At 42.9% G+C, this 19,822-nt stretch overlaps 1 protein-coding gene across 1 annotated transcript in view; it reads right to left on the minus strand.

Annotated features, from left to right (window-relative positions):
• map2k5 (mitogen-activated protein kinase kinase 5) overlaps positions 1–19,822 on the minus strand; it is a 95,687-nt gene that overhangs the window by 50,663 nt on the left and 25,202 nt on the right. Inside the window, 5 exon segments of the mRNA XM_052503965.1 lie at positions 52–144; positions 385–435; positions 7,981–8,054; positions 10,027–10,075; positions 14,011–14,072. Coding sequence (XP_052359925.1) covers positions 52–144; positions 385–435; positions 7,981–8,054; positions 10,027–10,075; positions 14,011–14,072 — 329 coding nt within the window.

A 19,822-nucleotide genomic window follows, 5' to 3' on the forward strand; every position in this document is an offset into this window, starting at 1 on the left:
CCTGCACTCTGCAATCACAGACACACACAGACACCTGCACTCTGCACTCACCTCCATGAAGGAGACACATGCCTGCACTCACCTCCAGCCCACGCTCCAGACGTCTGAATGGATACCATACTGCTCCCCAGATATCCTCTCCGGCTGCAGGGTACAAACAAGGGAGTCAGATGAGCTGTGGTGGACTTGAGATGTACGGAATGTGATTGTGTTATGCTATAGTGTGTTCAACTGAGCCATTTGTGGTTACTGCATGATCAGATGTGTCCTGTCAAAGTTTCTCCTACCACATGTTCAAGGCTGGACCCCCAAAACACCATCCAGAGCCTCTTTCACCAAGATGTCCAGCCACCACCAACATCTATTCATATTAGGTCTACTTACTGCCATGTAGGCGTTGGTTCCCACATACGTCTTGGCGATGGAATTCACCAACTGCAAACAAAAGAGGTTAGATTGATCAACTGTAGATGGGTGAATGGGTTTCTTTCTTTCCCTCAGTAACAATTAACTGAGCAAAATACTTGTGCTTTTACTGTTGTCTTCCAGTTGATCTGTCCAACTGTTTAACATGAGAACAGACTGTACCATACTGTTAAAGGTCCTTCTGTCCAACTGTTTAACATGAGAACAGACTGTACCATACTGTTAAAGATCCTTCAGTTCTGTCCAACTGTTTAACATGAGAACAGACTGTACCATACTGTTAAAGATCCTTCAGTTCTGTCCAACTGTTTAACATGAGAACAGACTGTACCATACTGTTAAAGGTCCTTCAGTTCTGTCCAACTGTTTAACATGAGAACAGACTGTACCATACTGTTAAAGTCCTTCAGTTCTGTCCAACTGTTTAACATGAGAACAGACTGTACCATACTGTTAAAGGTCCTTCAGTTCTGTCCAACTGTTTAACATGAGAACAGACTGTACCATACTGTTAAAGGTCCTTCAGTTCTGTCCAACTGTTTAACATGAGAACACTGTTAAAGGTCCTTCAGTTCTGTTTAACATGAGAACAGACTGTACCATACTGTTAAAGATCCTTCAGTTCTGTCCAACTGTTTAACATGAGAACAGACTGTACCATACTGTTAAAGGTCCTTCAGTTCTGTCCAACTGTTTAACATGAGAACAGACTGTACCATACTGTTAAAGGTCCTTCAGTTCTGTCCAACTGTTTAACATGAGAACAGACTGTACCATACTGTTAAAGATCCTTCAGTTCTGTCCAACTGTTTAACATGAGAACAGACTGTACCATACTGTTAAAGGTCCTTCAGTTCTGTCCAACTGTTTAACATGAGAACAGACTGTACCATACTGTTAAAGGTCCTTCAGTTCTGTCCAACTGTTTAACATGAGAACAGACTGTACCATACTGTTAAAGGTCCTTCTGTCCAACTGTTTTGAGAACAGACTGTACCAACTGTCCTTCAGTTTTCCAACTGTTTAACATGAGAACAGACTGTACCATACTGTTAAAGATCCTTCAGTTCTGTCCAACTGTTTAACATGAGAACAGACTGTACCATACTGTTAAAGGTCCAGTTCTGTCCAACTGTTTAACATGAGAACAGACTGTACCATACTGTTAAAGGTCCTTCAGATCCTTCTTCCAACTTTAACATGAGAACAGACTGTACCATACTGTTAAAGGTCCTTCAGTTCTGTCCTGTTTAACATGAGAACAGACTGTACCATACTGTTAAAGATCCTTCAGTTCTGTACCCAACTGTTTAACATGAGAACAGACTGTACCATACTGTTAAAGATCCTTCAGTTCTGTCCAACTGTTTAACATGAGAACAGACTGTACCATACTGTTAAAGGTCCTTCTGTCCAACTGTTTAACATGAGAACAGACTGTACCATACTGTTAAAGGTCCTTCAGTTCTGTCCAACTGTTTAACATGAGAACAGACTGTACCATACTGTTAAAGGTCCTTCAGTTCTGTCCAACTGTTTAACATGAGAACAGACTGTACCATACTGTTAAAGGTCCTTCTGTCCAACTGTTTAACATGAGAACAGACTGTACCATACTGTTAAAGGTCCTTCTGTCCAACTGTTTAACATGAGAACAGACTGTACCATACTGTTAAAGATCCTTCAGTTCTGTCCAACTGTTTAACATGAGAACAGACTGTACCATACTGTTAAAGGTCCTTCAGTTCTGTCCAACTGTTTAACATGAGAACAGACTGTACCATACTGTTAAAGATCCTTCAGTTCTGTCCAACTGTTTAACATGAGAACAGACTGTACCATACTGTTAAAGGTCCTTCAGTTCTGTCCAACTGTTTAACATGAGAACAGACTGTACCATACTGTTAAAGGTCCTTACCAGGTCCTTCAGTTCTGTCCAACTGAGAACAGACTGTACCATACTGTTAAAGGTCCTTCAGTTCTGTCCAACTGTTTAACATGAGAACAGACTGTACCATACTGTTAAAGATCCTTCAGTTCTGTCCAACTGTTTAACATGAGAACAGACTGTACCATACTGTTAAAGATCCTTCAGTTCTGTCCAACTGTTTAACATGAGAACAGACTGTACCATACTGTTAAAGATCCTTCAGTTCTGTCCAACTGTTTAACATGAGAACAGACTGTACCATACTGTTAAAGATCCTTCAGTTCTGTCCAACTGTTTAACATGAGAACAGACTGTACCATACTGTTAAAGGTCCTTCAGTTCTGTCCAACTGTTTAACATGAGAACAGACTGTACCATACTGTTAAAGGTCCTTCAGTTCTGTCCAACTGTTTAACATGAGAACAGACTGTACCATACTGTTAAAGGTCCTTCAGTTCTGTCCAACTGTTTAACATGAGAACAGACTGTACCATACTGTTAAAGGTCCTTCAGTTCTGTCCAACTGTTTAACATGAGAACAGACTGTACCATACTGTTAAAGGTCCTTCAGTTCTGTCCAACTGTTTAACATGAGAACAGACTGTACCATACTGTTAAAGGTCCTTCAGTTCTGTTTAACACGAGAACAGACTGTACCATACTGTTAAAGATCCTTCAGTTCTGTCCAACTGTTTAACATGAGAACAGACTGTACCATACTGTTAAAGATCCTTCTGTCCAACTGTTTAACATGAGAACAGACTGTACCATACTGTTAAAGATCCTTCAGTTCTGTCCAACTGTTTAACATGAGAACAGACTGTACCATACTGTTAAAGATCCTTCTGTCCAACTGTTTAACATGAGAACAGACTGTACCATACTGTTAAAGGTCCTTCAGTTCTGTCACTGTTCTGTACCATACAACTGTTTAACATGAGAACAGACTGTACCATACTGTTAAAAGTTCTGTCCAACTGTTTAACATGAGAACAGACTGTTCAGTTCTGTCCAACTGTTTAACATGAGAACAGACTGTACCATACTGTTAAAGGTCCTTCAGTTCTGTCCAACTGTTTAACATGAGAACAGACTGTACCATACTGTTAAAGATCCTTCAGTTCTGTCCAACTGTTTAACATGAGAACAGACTGTACCATACTGTTAAAGATCCTTCAGTTCTGTCCAACTGTTTAACATGAGAACAGACTGTACCATACTGTTAAAGATCCTTCTGTCCAACTGTTTAACATGAGAACAGACTGTACCATACTGTTAAAGATCCTTCAGTTCTGTCCAACTGTTTAACATGAGAACAGACTGTACCATACTGTTAAAGCTTCAGTTCTGTCCAACTGTTTAACATGAGAACAGACTGTACCATACTGTTAAAGATCCTTAAAGTTCTGTCCAACTGTTTTAACAGACTGAGTTAAAACAGTTCTGTCCAACTGTTTAACATGAGAACAGACTGTACCATACTGTTAAAGGTCCTTCAGTTCTGTCCAACTGTTTAACATGAGAACAGACTGTACCATACAAGGTCCTTCAGTTCTGTCCAACTGTTTAACATGAGAACAGACTGTACCATACTGTTAAAGATCCTTCAGTTCTGTCCAACTGTTTAACATGAGAACAGACTGTACCATACTGTTAAAGATCCTTCAGTTCTGTCCAACTGTTTAACATGAGAACAGACTGTACCATACTGTTAAAGATCCTTCAGTTCTGTCCAACTGTTTAACATGAGAACAGACTGTACCATACTGTTAAAGAAGTTCTGTCCAACTGTTTAACATGAGAACAGACTGTACCATACTGTTAAAGATCCTTCAGTTCTGTCCAACTGTTTAACATGAGAACAGACTGTACCATACTGTTAAAGATCCTTCAGTTCTGTCCAACTGTTTAACATGAGAACAGACTGTACCATACTGTTAAAGGTCCTTCAGTTCTGTCCAACTGTTTAACATGAGAACAGACTGTACCATACTGTTAAAGGTCCTTCAGTTTTGTCCAAATTATGTCAAACCAGCAAACTGATTTGTTTATGGGAAAAGTACACTTCACATTACACTGTATATAAATGGCATCATTACATTACAAAACATAACATGCTATTATTTTACTGTATAACAAGGTGGCTATAACTGAAACAAGGTGGCTATAACTGAAACAAGATGGCTATAACTGAAACAAGGTGGCTATAACTGAAACAAGGTGGCTATAACTGAAACAAGGTGGCTATAACTGAAACAAGGTGGCTATAACTGAAACAAGGTGGCTATAACTGAAACAAGATGGCTATAACTGAAACAAGGTGGCTATAACTGAAACAAGGTGGCTATAACTGAAACAAGGTGGCTATAACTGAAACAAGATGATTATAACTGAAACAAGATGGCTATAACTGAAACAAGATGGCTATAACTGAAACAAGATGGCTATAACTGAAACAAGGTGGCTATAACTGAAACAAGATGGCTATAACTGAAACAAGATGGCTATAACTGAAACAAGATGATTATAACTGAAGCAAGTTGGCCATAGTGATGGCTATAACTGAAACAAGTTGGCTATAACTGAAACAAGGTGGCTATAACTGAAACAAGTTGGCTATAACTGAAACAAGTTGGCTATAACTGAAACAAGTTGGCTATAACTGAAACAAGTTGGCTAAAACTGAAACAAGATGGCTATAACTGAAACAAGATGGCTATAACTGAAACAAGATGATTATAACTGAAACAAGATGATTATAACTGAAGCAAGATGGCCATAGTGATGGCTATAACTGAAACAAGGTGGCTATAACTGAAACAAGTTGGCTATAACTGAAACAAGGTGGCTATAACTGAAACAAGGTGGCTATAACTGAAACAAGGTGGCTATAACTGAAACAAGTTGGCTATAACTGAAACAAGATGATGGCTATAACTGAAACAAGATGATTATAACTGAAGCAAGTTGGCCATAGTGATGGATATAACTGAAACAAGTTGGCTATAACTGAAACAAGGTGGCTATAACTGAAACAAGGTGGCTATAACTGAAACAAGTTGGCTATAACTGAAACAAGATGGCCATAGTGATGGATATAACTGAAACAAGGTGGCTATAACTGAAACAAGATGGCCATAGTGATGGATATAACTGAAACAAGGTGGCTATAACTGAAACAAGGTGGCTATAACTGAAACAAGGTGGCTATAACTGAAACAAGTTGGCTATAACTGAAACAAGGTGGCTATAACTGAAACAAGGTGGCTATAACTGAAACAAGTTGGCTATAACTGAAACAAGGTGGCTATAACTGAAACAAGATGGCTATAACTGAAACAAGATGGCTATAACTGAAACAAGGTGGCTATAACTGAAACAAGGTGGCTATAACTGAAACAAGATGGCTATAACTGAAACAAGGTGGCTATAACTGAAACAAGATGATTATAACTGAAACAAGATGATTATAACTGAAACAAGATGATTATAACTGAAACAAGATGGCTATAACTGAAACAAGGTGGCTATAACTGAAACAAGGTGGCTATAACTGAAACAAGATGGCTATAACTGAAACAAGGTGGCTATAACTGAAACAAGATGATTATAACTGAAACAAGATGATTATAACTGAAACAAGATGATTATAACTGAAACAAGATGGCTATAACTGAAACAAGATGGCTATAACTGAAACAAGATGGCTATAACTGAAACAAGATGATTATAACTGAAACAAGATGGCCATAGTGATGGCTATAACTGAAACAAGGTGGCTATAACTGAAACAAGTTGGCTATAACTGAAACAAGATGGCTATAACTGAAACAAGGTGGCTATAACTGAAACAAGGTGGCTATAACTGAAACAAGATGATTATAACTGAAACAAGATGGCTATAACTGAAACAAGTTGGCTATAACTGAAACAAGGTGGCTATAACTGAAACAAGATGGCTATAACTGAAACAAGTTGGCTATAACTGAAACAAGTTGGCTATAACTGAAACAAGGTGGCTATAACTGAAACAAGATGATTATAACTGAAACAAGATGGCTATAACTGAAGCAAGATGGCCATAGTGATGGATATAACTGAAACAAGGTGGCCATAGTGATGGATATAACTGAAACAAGGTGGCTATAACTGAAACAAGATGGCCATAGTGATGGATATAACTGAAACAAGTTGGCTATAACTGAAACAAGATGGCCATAGTGATGGATATAACTGAAACAAGTTGGCCATAGTGATGGATATAACTGAAACAAGGTGGCTATAACTGAAACAAGATGGCCATAGTGATGGATATAACTGAAACAAGATGGCCATAGTGATGGATATAACTGAAACAAGTTGGCCATAGTGATGGATATAACTGAAACAAGGTGGCTATAACTGAAACAAGATGGCCATAGTGATGGATATAACTGAAACAAGTTGGCTATAACTGAAGCAAGATGGCCATAGTGATGGATATAACTGAAACAAGGTGGCCATAGTGATGGATATAACTGAAACAAGATGGCCATAGTGATGGCTATAACTGAAACAAGGTGGCTATAACTGAAACAAGATGATTATAACTGAAACAAGATGGCTATAACTGAAGCAAGATGGCCATAGTGATGGATATAACTGAAACAAAAGAGAGCAGAGACTGTTTGTCCTACATTAAGTACAGCTCCCATCTCAATCTCCTTTCCCTCCGTGACTTACATACCCAAATCTATTGAAACGTCAGTGTGGCTGTGGTCTGTTCCCAGCCCTCTCACAGGGGACCAGGATGAGGACAGGGGGACGTCGGAGTGTGTGTGTGAGCACAATGGGACATGCCATGGATGACAGGGCTGTGATAATGAGTGAATGATTGTGTTCCCCGATGGCTCCTGTGTTTGGAGGGGAGGTCCTGCTCAGGGAAGGCAGAGACACTGACCTTCCTACAGGGCAGTGTGTGTGTGTGTTGAGGTAAAGCTTGTATTCAGAAGCCTGTGCAGGGGTCAACGCTGCTTCACATCTCCAAGGAGAGAGGGATGAAAATTAATTAAAATTGGGGCGTGGGGGTGACAGGGTGAGAGAGAGTAGGGGGGAGTTATTCCCGGGGGTCTTTGGGGGAGTTGGAAGGGCTGTCCCAGGGTGACGTAATGACATGACACACACACACACACACACCTCAGCTATTGTCTGCCCAGCCACGCTCTTGCCACGTCCATCAAAGGCATATCAATGAAGCTTTGGCGTTGTGTGTGTGTGTGTGTGTGTGTGTGTGTGTGTGTGTGTGTGTGTGTGTGTGTGTGTGTGTGTGTGTGTGTGTGTGTGTGTGTGTGTGTGAGTAGTAATTATAACAAGTGCATGTTTTGGAGTGCCTGTGGAACAATGGTAGTGAGGAAGTTAATGTGAGAGGCTGTCCCTCAAGGTGCTTCCACTGTCGTGAGGACACAATGAATAGGTCCAGATTGACAGGTTGACTACACACACACACACAGAGAGCGAGACACACACTGGTGTCTCAATACACACAGAGAGAGAAACAGATCACAAACCCAAGCACACAGAGAGACACACACACAGAGGTATAAACACACACACAGAGGTATAAACACACACACGGGGGACTGTACCTGCGTGCTGACTCCAAAGTCACAGAGCTTCACTTGACCTCTAGTGTTGACCAGCATGTTGGAAGGCTTGACGTCTACAGAGACAAGTACATACAGTAACAGCTGCTACCTCCTCCAATCAGACTGTACTCATGTTATATCTTCATTTGACCAGTTTCTCCCAGCAACAAAATTACCCTACAGCAACAGGAAGTGACTATCCTGCAGCAACAGGAAGTGACTATCCTGCAGCAACAGGAAGTGACTATCCTGCAGCAACAGGAAGTGACTATCCTGCAGCAACAGGAAGTGACTATCCTGCAGCAACAGGAAGTGACTATCCTGCAGCAACAGGAAGTGACTAACCTGCAGCAACAGGGAATGATTATTATTTCTGTGCTACATTTTTTGGGGGGAGGGCAAATCAAGTCTGACATTTTCAAGTGGAAATTACAAACTTTAGAAGACATTTTAAACCTTGAATACACTAATAAGTTACATTTTTTGAAGAGCAGGAAGATTCCCTGTGACAAAAGTGATCAATGTAAGACCGCATATCTGTACTGTATACAGCATCATGACAGTCTCCTTCCATGACATTCTACGTATACCTTTCACCTCACTGACCTCTGTAGAATCCACATCACTGACCTCTGTAGAATCTACTACCTTTCACCTCACTGACCTCTGTAGAATCCACATCACTGACCTCTGTAGAATCTACTACCTTTCACCTCACTGACCTCTGTAGAATCCACATCACTGACCTCTGTAGAATCTCCTACCTTCGCCTCACTGACCTCTGTAGAATCCACATCACTGACCTCTGTAGAATCTCCTACCTTTCACCTCACTGACCTCTGTAGAATCTACTACCTTTCACCTCACTGACCTCTGTAGAATCCACATCACTGACCTCTGTAGGATCTCCTACCTTTCACCTCACTGACCTCTGTAGAATCCACATCACTGACCTCTGTAGAATATCCTACCTTCGCCTCACTGACCTCTGTAGAATCCACATCACTGACCTCTGTAGAATCTACTACCTTTCACCTCACTGACCTCTGTAGAATCCACATCACTGACCTCTGTAGAATCTCCTACCTTTCACCTCACTGACCTCTGTAGAATCCACATCACTGACCTCTGTAGAATCTCCTACCTTTCACCTCACTGACCTCTGTAGAATCCACATCACTGACCTCTGTAGAATCTACTACCTTTCACCTCACTGACCTCTGTAGAATCCACATCACTGACCTCTGTAGAATCTACTACCTTTCACCTCACTGACCTCTGTAGAATCCACATCACTGACCTCTGTAGAATCTCCTACCTTTCACCTCACTGACCTCTGTAGAATCCACATCACTGACCTCTGTAGAATCTACTACCTTTCACCTCACTGACCTCTGTAGAATCTACTACCTTCCACATCACTGACCTCTGTAGAATCTACTACCTTCCACATCACTGACCTCTGTAGAATCTACTACCTTCCACATCACTGACCTCTGTAGAATCCACATCACTGACCTCTGTAGAATCTACTACCTTCCACATCACTGACCTCTGTAGAATCCACATCACTGACCTCTGTAGAATCTACTACCTTCCACATCACTGACCTCTGTAGAATCCACATCACTGACCTCTGTAGAATCTACTCACTGACCTCTTCACCTCACTCACTTCTGTAGAATCTACTGACCTTTCACCATCACTGACCTCTGTAGAATCTACTACCTTTCACCTCACATCACTTCTGTAGAATCTACTACCTTCCACATCACTGACCTCTGTAGAATCCACATCACTGACCTCTGTAGAATCTACCATCACTTACCTCTGTAGAATCCACATCACTGACCTCTGTAGAATCTACTACCTTCCACATCACTGACCTCTGTAGAATCCACATCACTGACCTCTGTAGAATCTACTACCTTTCACCTCACTGACCTCTGTAGAATCTACTACCTTTCACCTCACTGACCTCTGTAGAATCTACTACCTTCCACATCACTGACCTCTGTAGAATCTACTACCTTTCCCACCACTGACCTCTGTGAAGAATCTTCAGGCTCCATAGATAGGTTAGGCCTTTCACAACCTGAAGACAGATCGGAGATATGGAGTTCAGAATTCAACAATACCCAAAACCACTGCTTTCAGACACAGATGGGCTAACTCATTTGGTAAACCATTTATATAAAGGACCTTCAGAAAGAATTCACCCCCTGGCCTCGACTTATTCCCCATTTTGTTGTTATAGCCTGAATTCAAAATCCATTAAATATATTTTTTCTCTCTCAGTCATCTACACACAATACCCCACCATGTCAAAGACAAAAAAAAGGTTTTTAGAAACTTTAGTAAATTTATTGAAAATCAAATGCAGAAATGTCTAATTTACTTAAATATTCAGGTATCTGCTCATTGATCATGGACTGTACACAACATGCCTATAAATCAAGGGGTGTGAGTACTTTGTGAAGGCCAGGTATCTGCTCATTGATCATGGACTGTACACAACATGCCTATAAGTCAAGGGGTGTGAATACTTTGTGAAGGCCAGGTATCTGCTCATTGATCATGGACTGTACACAACATGCCTATAAGTCCAGAGCCACAGAGTTGCATAGCTACTTTGCATCTTTACGTTCTTGATATCAAAAACCATTTGCTTTTAAAATGACTAGAGTCGAGCAGCAAAGACTTTAAGGATTCACATATTTTGTTTTTTTTATTAACAAAGTAGATTTGCCCACAAAACAACGTGCCAAATCTACTTCTCAATTCAGACAGAATCAAAAAGATGTGATTGGACTGTGGCTCTGGTGCCAAAACAACTGGTGTGCGTATGCATCATCCATCTCGCCCTCCCGGGTGCTTTTCCCAGCGATAATTAACAGCTCTGACAGTGAGAGAGGGGGAAGAGAGGGAGGAGAGCTGTGAATTAGAATTAACGCTGACTAAATAGCTGTCAATGTTTGATTACAGGCTGAATCAGAGGGAGAGGGGCTAATAGAGGTGGAAACAGCCACGTTAGGTTGAATCAAACGCTTCTCTGTGCTGTGATGCTTGAGTGAGTGTGTGTGTGAGAGAGAGAGAGAGTCTGTCCATTTCATCCCTTTCTCACTGATGAAGGCTACTTGGGAGATTCACACCTGTTGGCCACACTTGCCAAAATGGGTCAACTTTACCAGCAACAGTCTCAAAGTTATTAATGGAGTTATTATTTACTGAATTGGATAGAATGATGAATTGTAGCCAATTTGTCAAACCTGCAACTCCCATACAAAGCTACCTGATCCATTGTCTTCCTAGCTGATGCTTTACAGAATGAGAGTCTCATTTTAAATAGCTGTGGTCAGTTATAGAATATGATTCTCATTTTAAATAGCTGTGGTCAGTTATAGAATATGATTCTCATTTTAAATAGCTGTGGTCAGTTATAGAATATGATTCTCATTTTAAATAGCTGTGGTCAGTTATAGAATATGAGTCTCATTTTAAATAGCTGTGGTCAGTTATAGAATATGAGTCTCATTTTAAATAGCTGTGGTCAGTTATAGAATATGAGAGTCATTTTAAATAGCTGTGGTCAGTTATAGAATATGATTCTCATTTTAAATAGCTGTGGTCAGTTATAGAATATGAGTCTCATTTTAAATAGCTGTGGTCAGTTATAGAATATGATTCTCATTTTAAATAGCTGTGGTCAGTTATAGAATATGATTCTCATTTTAAATAGCTGTGGTCAGTTATAGAATATGATTCTCATTTTAAATAGCTGTGGTCAGTTATAGAATATGAGTCTCATTTTAAATAGCTGTGGTCAGTTATAGAATATGAGTCTCATTTTAAATAGCTGTGGTCAGTTATAGAATATGAGAGTCTCATTTTAAATAGCTGTGGTCAGTTATAGAATATGATTCTCATTTTAAATAGCTGTGGTCAGTTATAGAATATGAGAGTCTCATTTTAAATAGCTGTGGTCAGTTATAGAATATGATTCTCATTTTAAATAGCTGTGGTCAGTTATAGAATATGATTCTCATTTTAAATAGCTGTGGTCAGTTATAGAATATGAGTCTCATTTTAAATAGCTGTGGTCAGTTATAGAATATGAGTCTCATTTTAAATAGCTGTGGTCAGTTATAGAATATGAGTCTCATTTTAAATAGCTGTGGTCAGTTATAGAATATGAGAGTCATTTTAAATAGCTGTGGTCAGTTATAGAATATGAGTCTCATTTTAAATAGCTGTGGTCAGTTATAGAATATGAGAGTCTCATTTTAAATAGCTGTGGTCAGTTATAGAATATGAGTCTCATTTTAAATAGCTGTGGTCAGTTATAGAATATGATTCTCATTTTAAATAGCTGTGGTCAGTTATAGAATATGAGTCTCATTTTAAATAGCTGTGGTCAGTTATAGAATATGAGTCTCATTTTAAATAGCTGTGGTCAGTTATAGAATATGAGAGTCTCATTTTAAATAGCTGTGGTCAGTTATAGAATATGAGTCTCATTTTAAATAGCTGTGGTCAGTTATAGAATATGAGAGTCTCATTTTAAATAGCTGTGGTCAGTTATAGAATATGATTCTCATTTTAAATAGCTGTGGTCAGTTATAGAATATGAGTCTCATTTTAAATAGCTGTGGTCAGTTATAGAATATGATTCTCATTTTAAATAGCTGTGGTCAGTTATAGAATATGAGTCTCATTTTAAATAGCTGTGGTCAGTTATAGAATATGAGAGTCTCATTTTAAATAGCTGTGGTCAGTTATAGAATATGAGAGTCTCATTTTAAATAGCTGTGGTCAGTTATAGAATATGAGTCTCATTTTAAATAGCTGTGGTCAGTTATAGAATATGAGTCTCATTTTAAATAGCTGTGGTCAGTTATAGAATATGATTCTCATTTTAAATAGCTGTGGTCAGTTATAGAATATGATTCTCATTTTAAATAGCTGTGGTCAGTTATAGAATATGAGAGTCTCATTTTAAATAGCTGTGGTCAGTTATAGAATATGAGTCTCATTTTAAATAGCTGTGGTCAGTTATAGAATATGAGTCTCATTTTAAATAGCTGTGGTCAGTTATAGAATATGAGTCTCATTTTAAATAGCTGTGGTCAGTTATAGAATATGAGTCTCATTTTAAATAGCTGTGGTCAGTTATAGAATATGAGTCTCATTTTAAATAGCTGTGGTCAGTTATAGAATATGATTCTCATTTTAAATAGCTGTGGTCAGTTATAGAATATGAGTCTCATTTTAAATAGCTGTGGTCAGTTATAGAATATGAGTCTCATTTTAAATAGCTGTGGTCAGTTATAGAATATGAGTCTCATTTTAAATAGCTGTGGTCAGTTATAGAATATGAGAGTCTCATTTTAAATAGCTGTGGTCAGTTATAGAATATGATTCTCATTTTAAATAGCTGTGGTCAGTTATAGAATATGATTCTCATTTTAAATAGCTGTGGTCAGTTATAGAATATGAGTCTCATTTTAAATAGCTGTGGTCAGTTATAGAATATGAGTCTCATTTTAAATAGCTGTGGTCAGTTATAGAATATGAGTCTCATTTTAAATAGCTGTGGTCAGTTATAGAATATGAGTCTCATTTTAAATAGCTGTGGTCAGTTATAGAATATGAGTCTCATTTTAAATAGCTGTGGTCAGTTATAGAATATGAGAGTCTCATTTTAAATAGCTGTGGTCAGTTATAGAATATGATTCTCATTTTAAATAGCTGTGGTCAGTTATAGAATATGAGTCTCATTTTAAATAGCTGTGGTCAGTTATAGAATATGAGTCTCATTTTAAATAGCTGTGGTCAGTTATAGAATATGAGTCTCATTTTAAATAGCTGTGGTCAGTTATAGAATATGAGAGTCTCATTTTAAATAGCTGTGGTCAGTTATAGAATATGAGAGTCTCATTTTAAATAGCTGTGGTCAGTTATAGAATATGAGAGTCTCATTTTAAATAGCTGTGGTCAGTTGGTTTGAGAGCTGAAAGGCTGTTCACTCACCGCCACAGAGATCCTACCCAACACATGTTCTGGGATCCTCCTGTAGACGTCCAGAGAGCCACCTGCACACACACACGCACACGCACGCACAGTTGAGTGTTGATGGACGCATGCTGACAGGTCGTCCTTCGAGGGAGACAATGTGTTATAACTGAGAAATCACTGTGTTAAATTCAGGCACACACACTCCCACCCTTGTAGCTTTTAGCAAAGAAGCATGCTAGCCCCCAGCCACTGAAGATGACAGTCTTCCTCTAAGTAGAAGTGTAAATGGATACAGGGTGGTAAGAGGTTTGACATTCCAGCTTTCATAGAGCTCTGGATGGGACTGGAGTAAAGGCCTCTGCTAACCCCAGCCTCAACACTAACCCCAGCCTCAACACTAACCCCAGCATCAACACTAACCCCAGCACTAACACTAACCCTAACCCCAGCACTAACACTAATCCTAACCCCAGCACTAACCCCAGCATCAACACTAACCCCAGCATCAACATAACCCCAGGCTCAACATAACCCCAGCATCAAGCTGTGGTCAGTTATCAATACTAACCCCATTTCAACATAACCTGTGGCTCATACACTAACCCCATTTTCAATAGCTGTAACCCCAGCCTCAACACTAACCCCAGTCTCATCAACACTAACCCCAGCACTAACAATAACTCATTTTAACCCCAGCACTAACCCCAGCATCAACACTAACCCCAGTCAACACTAACCCCAGGCTCAACATAACCCCAGGCTCAACACTAACCCTATGATTCTCAGCACTAACACTAACCCCAGCCTCAACAATATGACCCTAAAACCTGAGCACTAACACTAACCCCATTTTAACACTAACCCTAAACCCCAGCCTCATTTTACACTAACCCCAGTCATACACTAACCCCAGCCTAACAGCTAACCCCAGCCTCAACACTAACCCCAGCCTCATTTTACACTAACCCCAGCCTCAACACTAACCCCAGCCTCAACACTAACCCCAGCCTCAACACTAACCCCAGCCTCAACACTAGCCCCAGCCTCAACACTAACCCCAGCCTCAACACTAACCCCAGCCTCAACACTAACCCCAGCACTAACACTAACCCTAACCCCTAGCACAACACTAACCCCAGCCTCATTTTAACTAACCCCAGCCTCAACACTAAGCCCTAAACCCCAGCACTAACACTGAACCTAACCCCAGCACTAACCCTAACCCTAACCCCAGCACTAACCCTAACCCCAGCCTCAGCACTAAGCCTCTCCTAAACCCCAGCACTAACACTAACCTAAACCCCAGCACTAACCCCAGCCTCAACACTAACCCCAGCCTCAACACTAACCCTAACCCCAGCACTAACACTAACCCTAAACCCCAGCACTAACACTAACCCCAGCACTAACCCTAACCCCAGCCTCAACACTAACCCTAACCCCAGCACTATCACTAACCCTAAACCCCAGCACTAACACTAACCCTAACCCCAGCACTAACCCTAACCCCAGCCTCAACACTAACCCCAGGCTCAACACTAACCCTAACCCCAGCACTAACACTAACCCCAGCCTCAACACTAACCCTAACCCCAGCACTAACACTAACCATAAACCCCAGCACTAACCCCAGCCTCAACACTAACCCCAGCATCAACACTAACCCCAGCACTAACACTAACCCTAACCCCAGCACTAACACTAATCCTAACCCCAGCACTAACCCCAGCATCAACACTAACCCCAGCATCAACACTAACCCCAGGCTCAACACTAACCCCAGCATCAACACTAACCCCAGGCTCAACACTAACCCCAGGCTCAACACTAACCCCAGCCTCAACACTAACCCCAGCATCAACACTAACCCCAGCACTAACACTAACCCTAACCCCAGCACTAACCCCAGCATCAACACTAACCCCAGCCTCAACACTAACCCCAGGCTCAACACTAACCCTAACCCCAGCACTAACACTAACCCCAGCACTAACACTAACCCCAGCACTAACACTAACCCTAAACCCCAGCACTAACACTAACCCCAGCCTCAACACTAACCCCAGCCTCAACACTAACCCCAGCCTCAACACTAACCCTAACCCCAGCACTAACACTAACCCTAGCACTAACACTAACCCCAGGCTCAACACTAACCCCAGCCTCAACACTAACCCTAACCCCAGCACTAACACTAGCCTAAACCCCAGCACTAACACTAACCCTAACCCCAGCACTAACCCTAACCCTAACCCCAGCACTAACCCTAACCCCAGCCTCAACACTAACCCTAACCCCAGCACTAACACTAACCCTAACCCCAACCTCAACACTAACCCCAGCCTCAACACTAACCCCAGCCTCAACACTAACCCCAGCCTCAACACTAACCCTAACCCCAGCACTAACCCCACTCAACCCTAAACCCCAGCACTAACACTAACCCTAACCCCAGCACTAACCCTAACCCCAGCCTCAACACTAACCCTAACCCCAGCACTAACACTAACCCTAAACCCCAGCACTAACACTAACCCTAACCCCAGCACTAACCCTAACCCCAGCCTCAACACTAACCCTAACCCCAGCACTAACACTAACCCTAACCCCAGCACTAACACTAACCATAAACCCCAGCACTAACCCCAGCCTCAACACTAACCCTAACCCCAGCCTCAACACTAACCCTAACCCCAGCCTCAACACTAACCCTAACCCCAGCCTCACTAACCCTAACCCCAGCCTCAACACTAACCCCAGCATCAACACTAACCCTAACCCCAGCACTAACCCTAACCCCAGCCTCAACACTAACCCCAGCCTCAACACTAACCCCAGCATCAACACTAACCCTAACCCCAGCACTAACCTAACCCCAGCCTCAACACTAACCCCAGCCTCAACACTAACCCCAGCATCAACACTAAACCCTAACCCCAGCCTCAACACTAACCCCAGCCTCAACACTAACCCTAACCCCAGCACTAACACTAACCCTAAACCCCAGCACTAACCCCAGCCTCAACACTAACCCCAGCCTCAACACTAACCCTAACACTAACCCTAACGCCAGCACTAACCCTAACCCCAGCCTCAACACTAACCCTAAACCCCAGCGTTAACCCTAACCACAGTCTCAACTCTAACCCCAGGACTAACCCTAAACCCCAGCACTAACACTAACCCTAAACCCCAGCACTAACAAGTCGCTCTGGATAAGAGCGTCTGCTAAATGACTTAAATGTAAATGTAACACTAACCCTAAACCCCAGCACTAACCCTAAACCCCAGCACTAACCCTAAACCCCAGCACTAACCCTAACCCCAGCCTCAACACTAACCCTAAACCCCAGCGCTAACCCTAACCCCAGCCTCAACGCTAACCCTAACACTAACCCTAACGCCAGCACTAACCCTAACCCCAGCCTCAACGCTAACCCTAAACCCTAGCGCTAACCCTAAACCAAGCCTCAGCGCTAACCCTAACCCCAGCCTCAAAGCTAACCCTAAACCCCAGCGCTAACCCTAACCCCATCACTAACCCCAGCCTCAAAGCTAACCCTAAACCCCAGCACTAACCCTAATCCCAGCCTCAAAGCTAACCCTAAACCCTAGCACTAACCATACACCCCAGCACTAACCCTAACCCCAGCACTAACCCTAACCCCAGCACTAACCCTAAATCCCAGCACTAACCCCAGCCTCAGCACTAACCCCAGCCTCAGCACTAACCCCAGCCTCAGCACTAACCCTACACCCCAGCACTAACCCTAACCCCAGCACTAACCCCAGCCTCAGCACTAACCTAACCCTAACCCCAGCCTCAACACTAACCCCAGCCTCAGCACTAACCCCAGCCCCAGCACTAACCCTAAACCCCAGCACTAACCATAAACCTCAGCACTAACACTAACCCTAACCCCAGCCTCAACACTAACCATAAACCCCAGCACTAACCCCAGCCTCAACACTAACCCTAACCCCAGCCTCAACACTAACCCTAACCCCAGCACTAACCCCACTAACCCTAACCCCAGCCTCAACACTAACCCCAGCATCAACACTAACCCTAACCCCAGCACTAACCCTAACCCCAGCACTAACCCCAACACTAACCCCAGCCTCAACACTAACCCCAGCATCAACACTAACCCTAACCCCAGCACTAACCCTAACCCCAGCACTAACCCTAACCCCAGCCTCAACACTAACCCCAGCATCAACACTAACCCTAACCCCAGCCTCAACACTAACCCCAGCCTCAACACTAACCCTAACCCCAGCACTAACACTAACCCTAAACCCCAGCACTAACCCCAGCCTCAACACTAACCCCAGCCTCAACACTAACCCTAACACTAACCCTAACGCCAGCACTAACCCTAACCCCAGCCTCAACACTAACCCTAAACCCCAGCGTTAACCTAACCACAGTCTCAACTCTAACCCCAGGACTAACCCTAAACCCCAGCACTAACACTAACCCTAAACCCCAGCACTAACAAGTCGCTCTGGATAAGAGCGTCTGCTAAATGACTTAAATGTAAATGTAACACTAACCCTAAACCCCAGCACTAACCTAAACCCCAGCACTAACCCTAAACCCCAGCACTAACCCTAACCCCAGCCTCAGCACTAACCCTAAACCCCAGCCTAACCTAACCCCAGCCTCAGCGCTAACCCTAACCCCACTAACCCTAACGCCAGCACTAACCCTAACCCCAGCCTCAACGCTAACCCTAAGCCCTAGCGCTAACCCTAAACCAAGCCTCAGCGCTAACCCTAACCCCAGCCTCAGCTAACCCTAAACCCCAGCGCTAACCCTAACCCCATCACTAACCCCAGCCTCAAAGCTAACCCTAAACCCCAGCACTAACCCTAATCCCAGCCTCAAAGCTAACCCTAAACCCTAGCACTAACCATACACCCCAGCACTAACCCTAACCCCAGCACTAACCCTAACCCCAGCACTAACCCTAAATCCCAGCACTAACCCCAGCCTCAGCACTAACCCCAGCCTCAGCACTAACCCCAGCCTCAGCACTAACCCTACACCCCAGCACTAACCCTAACCCCAGCACTAACCCCAGCCTCAGCACTAACCCTAACCCCAGCACTAACCCCAGCCTCAGCACTAACCCCAGCCTCAGCACTAACCCCAGCCCCAGCACTAACCCTAAACCCCAGCACTAACCATAAACCTCAGCACTAACCCTAACCCCAGCCTCAGCACTAACCCTAATCCCAGCCTCAGCACTAACCCTAACCCCAGCCTCAGCACTAACCCTAACCCCAGCACTAACCCTAATCCCAGCCTCAACACCAACCCTAACCCCAGCCTCAGCACTAACCCTAACCCCAGCCTCAACACCAACCCTAACCCCAGCCTCAGCACCAACCCTAACCCCAGCCTCAGCACCAACCCTAACCCCAGCCTCAACACCAACCCTAACCCCAGCCTCAACACCAACCCTAACCCCAGCCTCAACACCAACCCTAACCCCAGCCTCAGCACCAACCCTAACCCCAGCCTCAGCACCAACCCTAACCCCAGCCTCAGCACTAACCCTAACCCCAGCACAAACCCTAACCCCAGCACTAACCCTAACCCCAGCCTCAGCACTAACCCGAGCCCCAGCACAACCCTAACCCCAGCACTAACCCTAGCCCCAGCACAACCCTAACCCCAACCTCAGCCTTAACCCTAACCCCAGCACTAACCCCAGCCTCAACACTATCCCTAACCCCAGCACTAACCCTAAACCCCAGCACTAACCCTAAACCCCAGCACTAACCCTAAACCCCAGCACTAACCCTACACCCCAGC

The sequence above is a fragment of the Oncorhynchus keta genome, unplaced genomic scaffold (assembly GCF_023373465.1).
Source record: "Oncorhynchus keta strain PuntledgeMale-10-30-2019 unplaced genomic scaffold, Oket_V2 Un_contig_1856_pilon_pilon, whole genome shotgun sequence".
In the NCBI taxonomy this organism is placed as follows: Eukaryota; Metazoa; Chordata; class Actinopteri; order Salmoniformes; family Salmonidae; genus Oncorhynchus; species Oncorhynchus keta.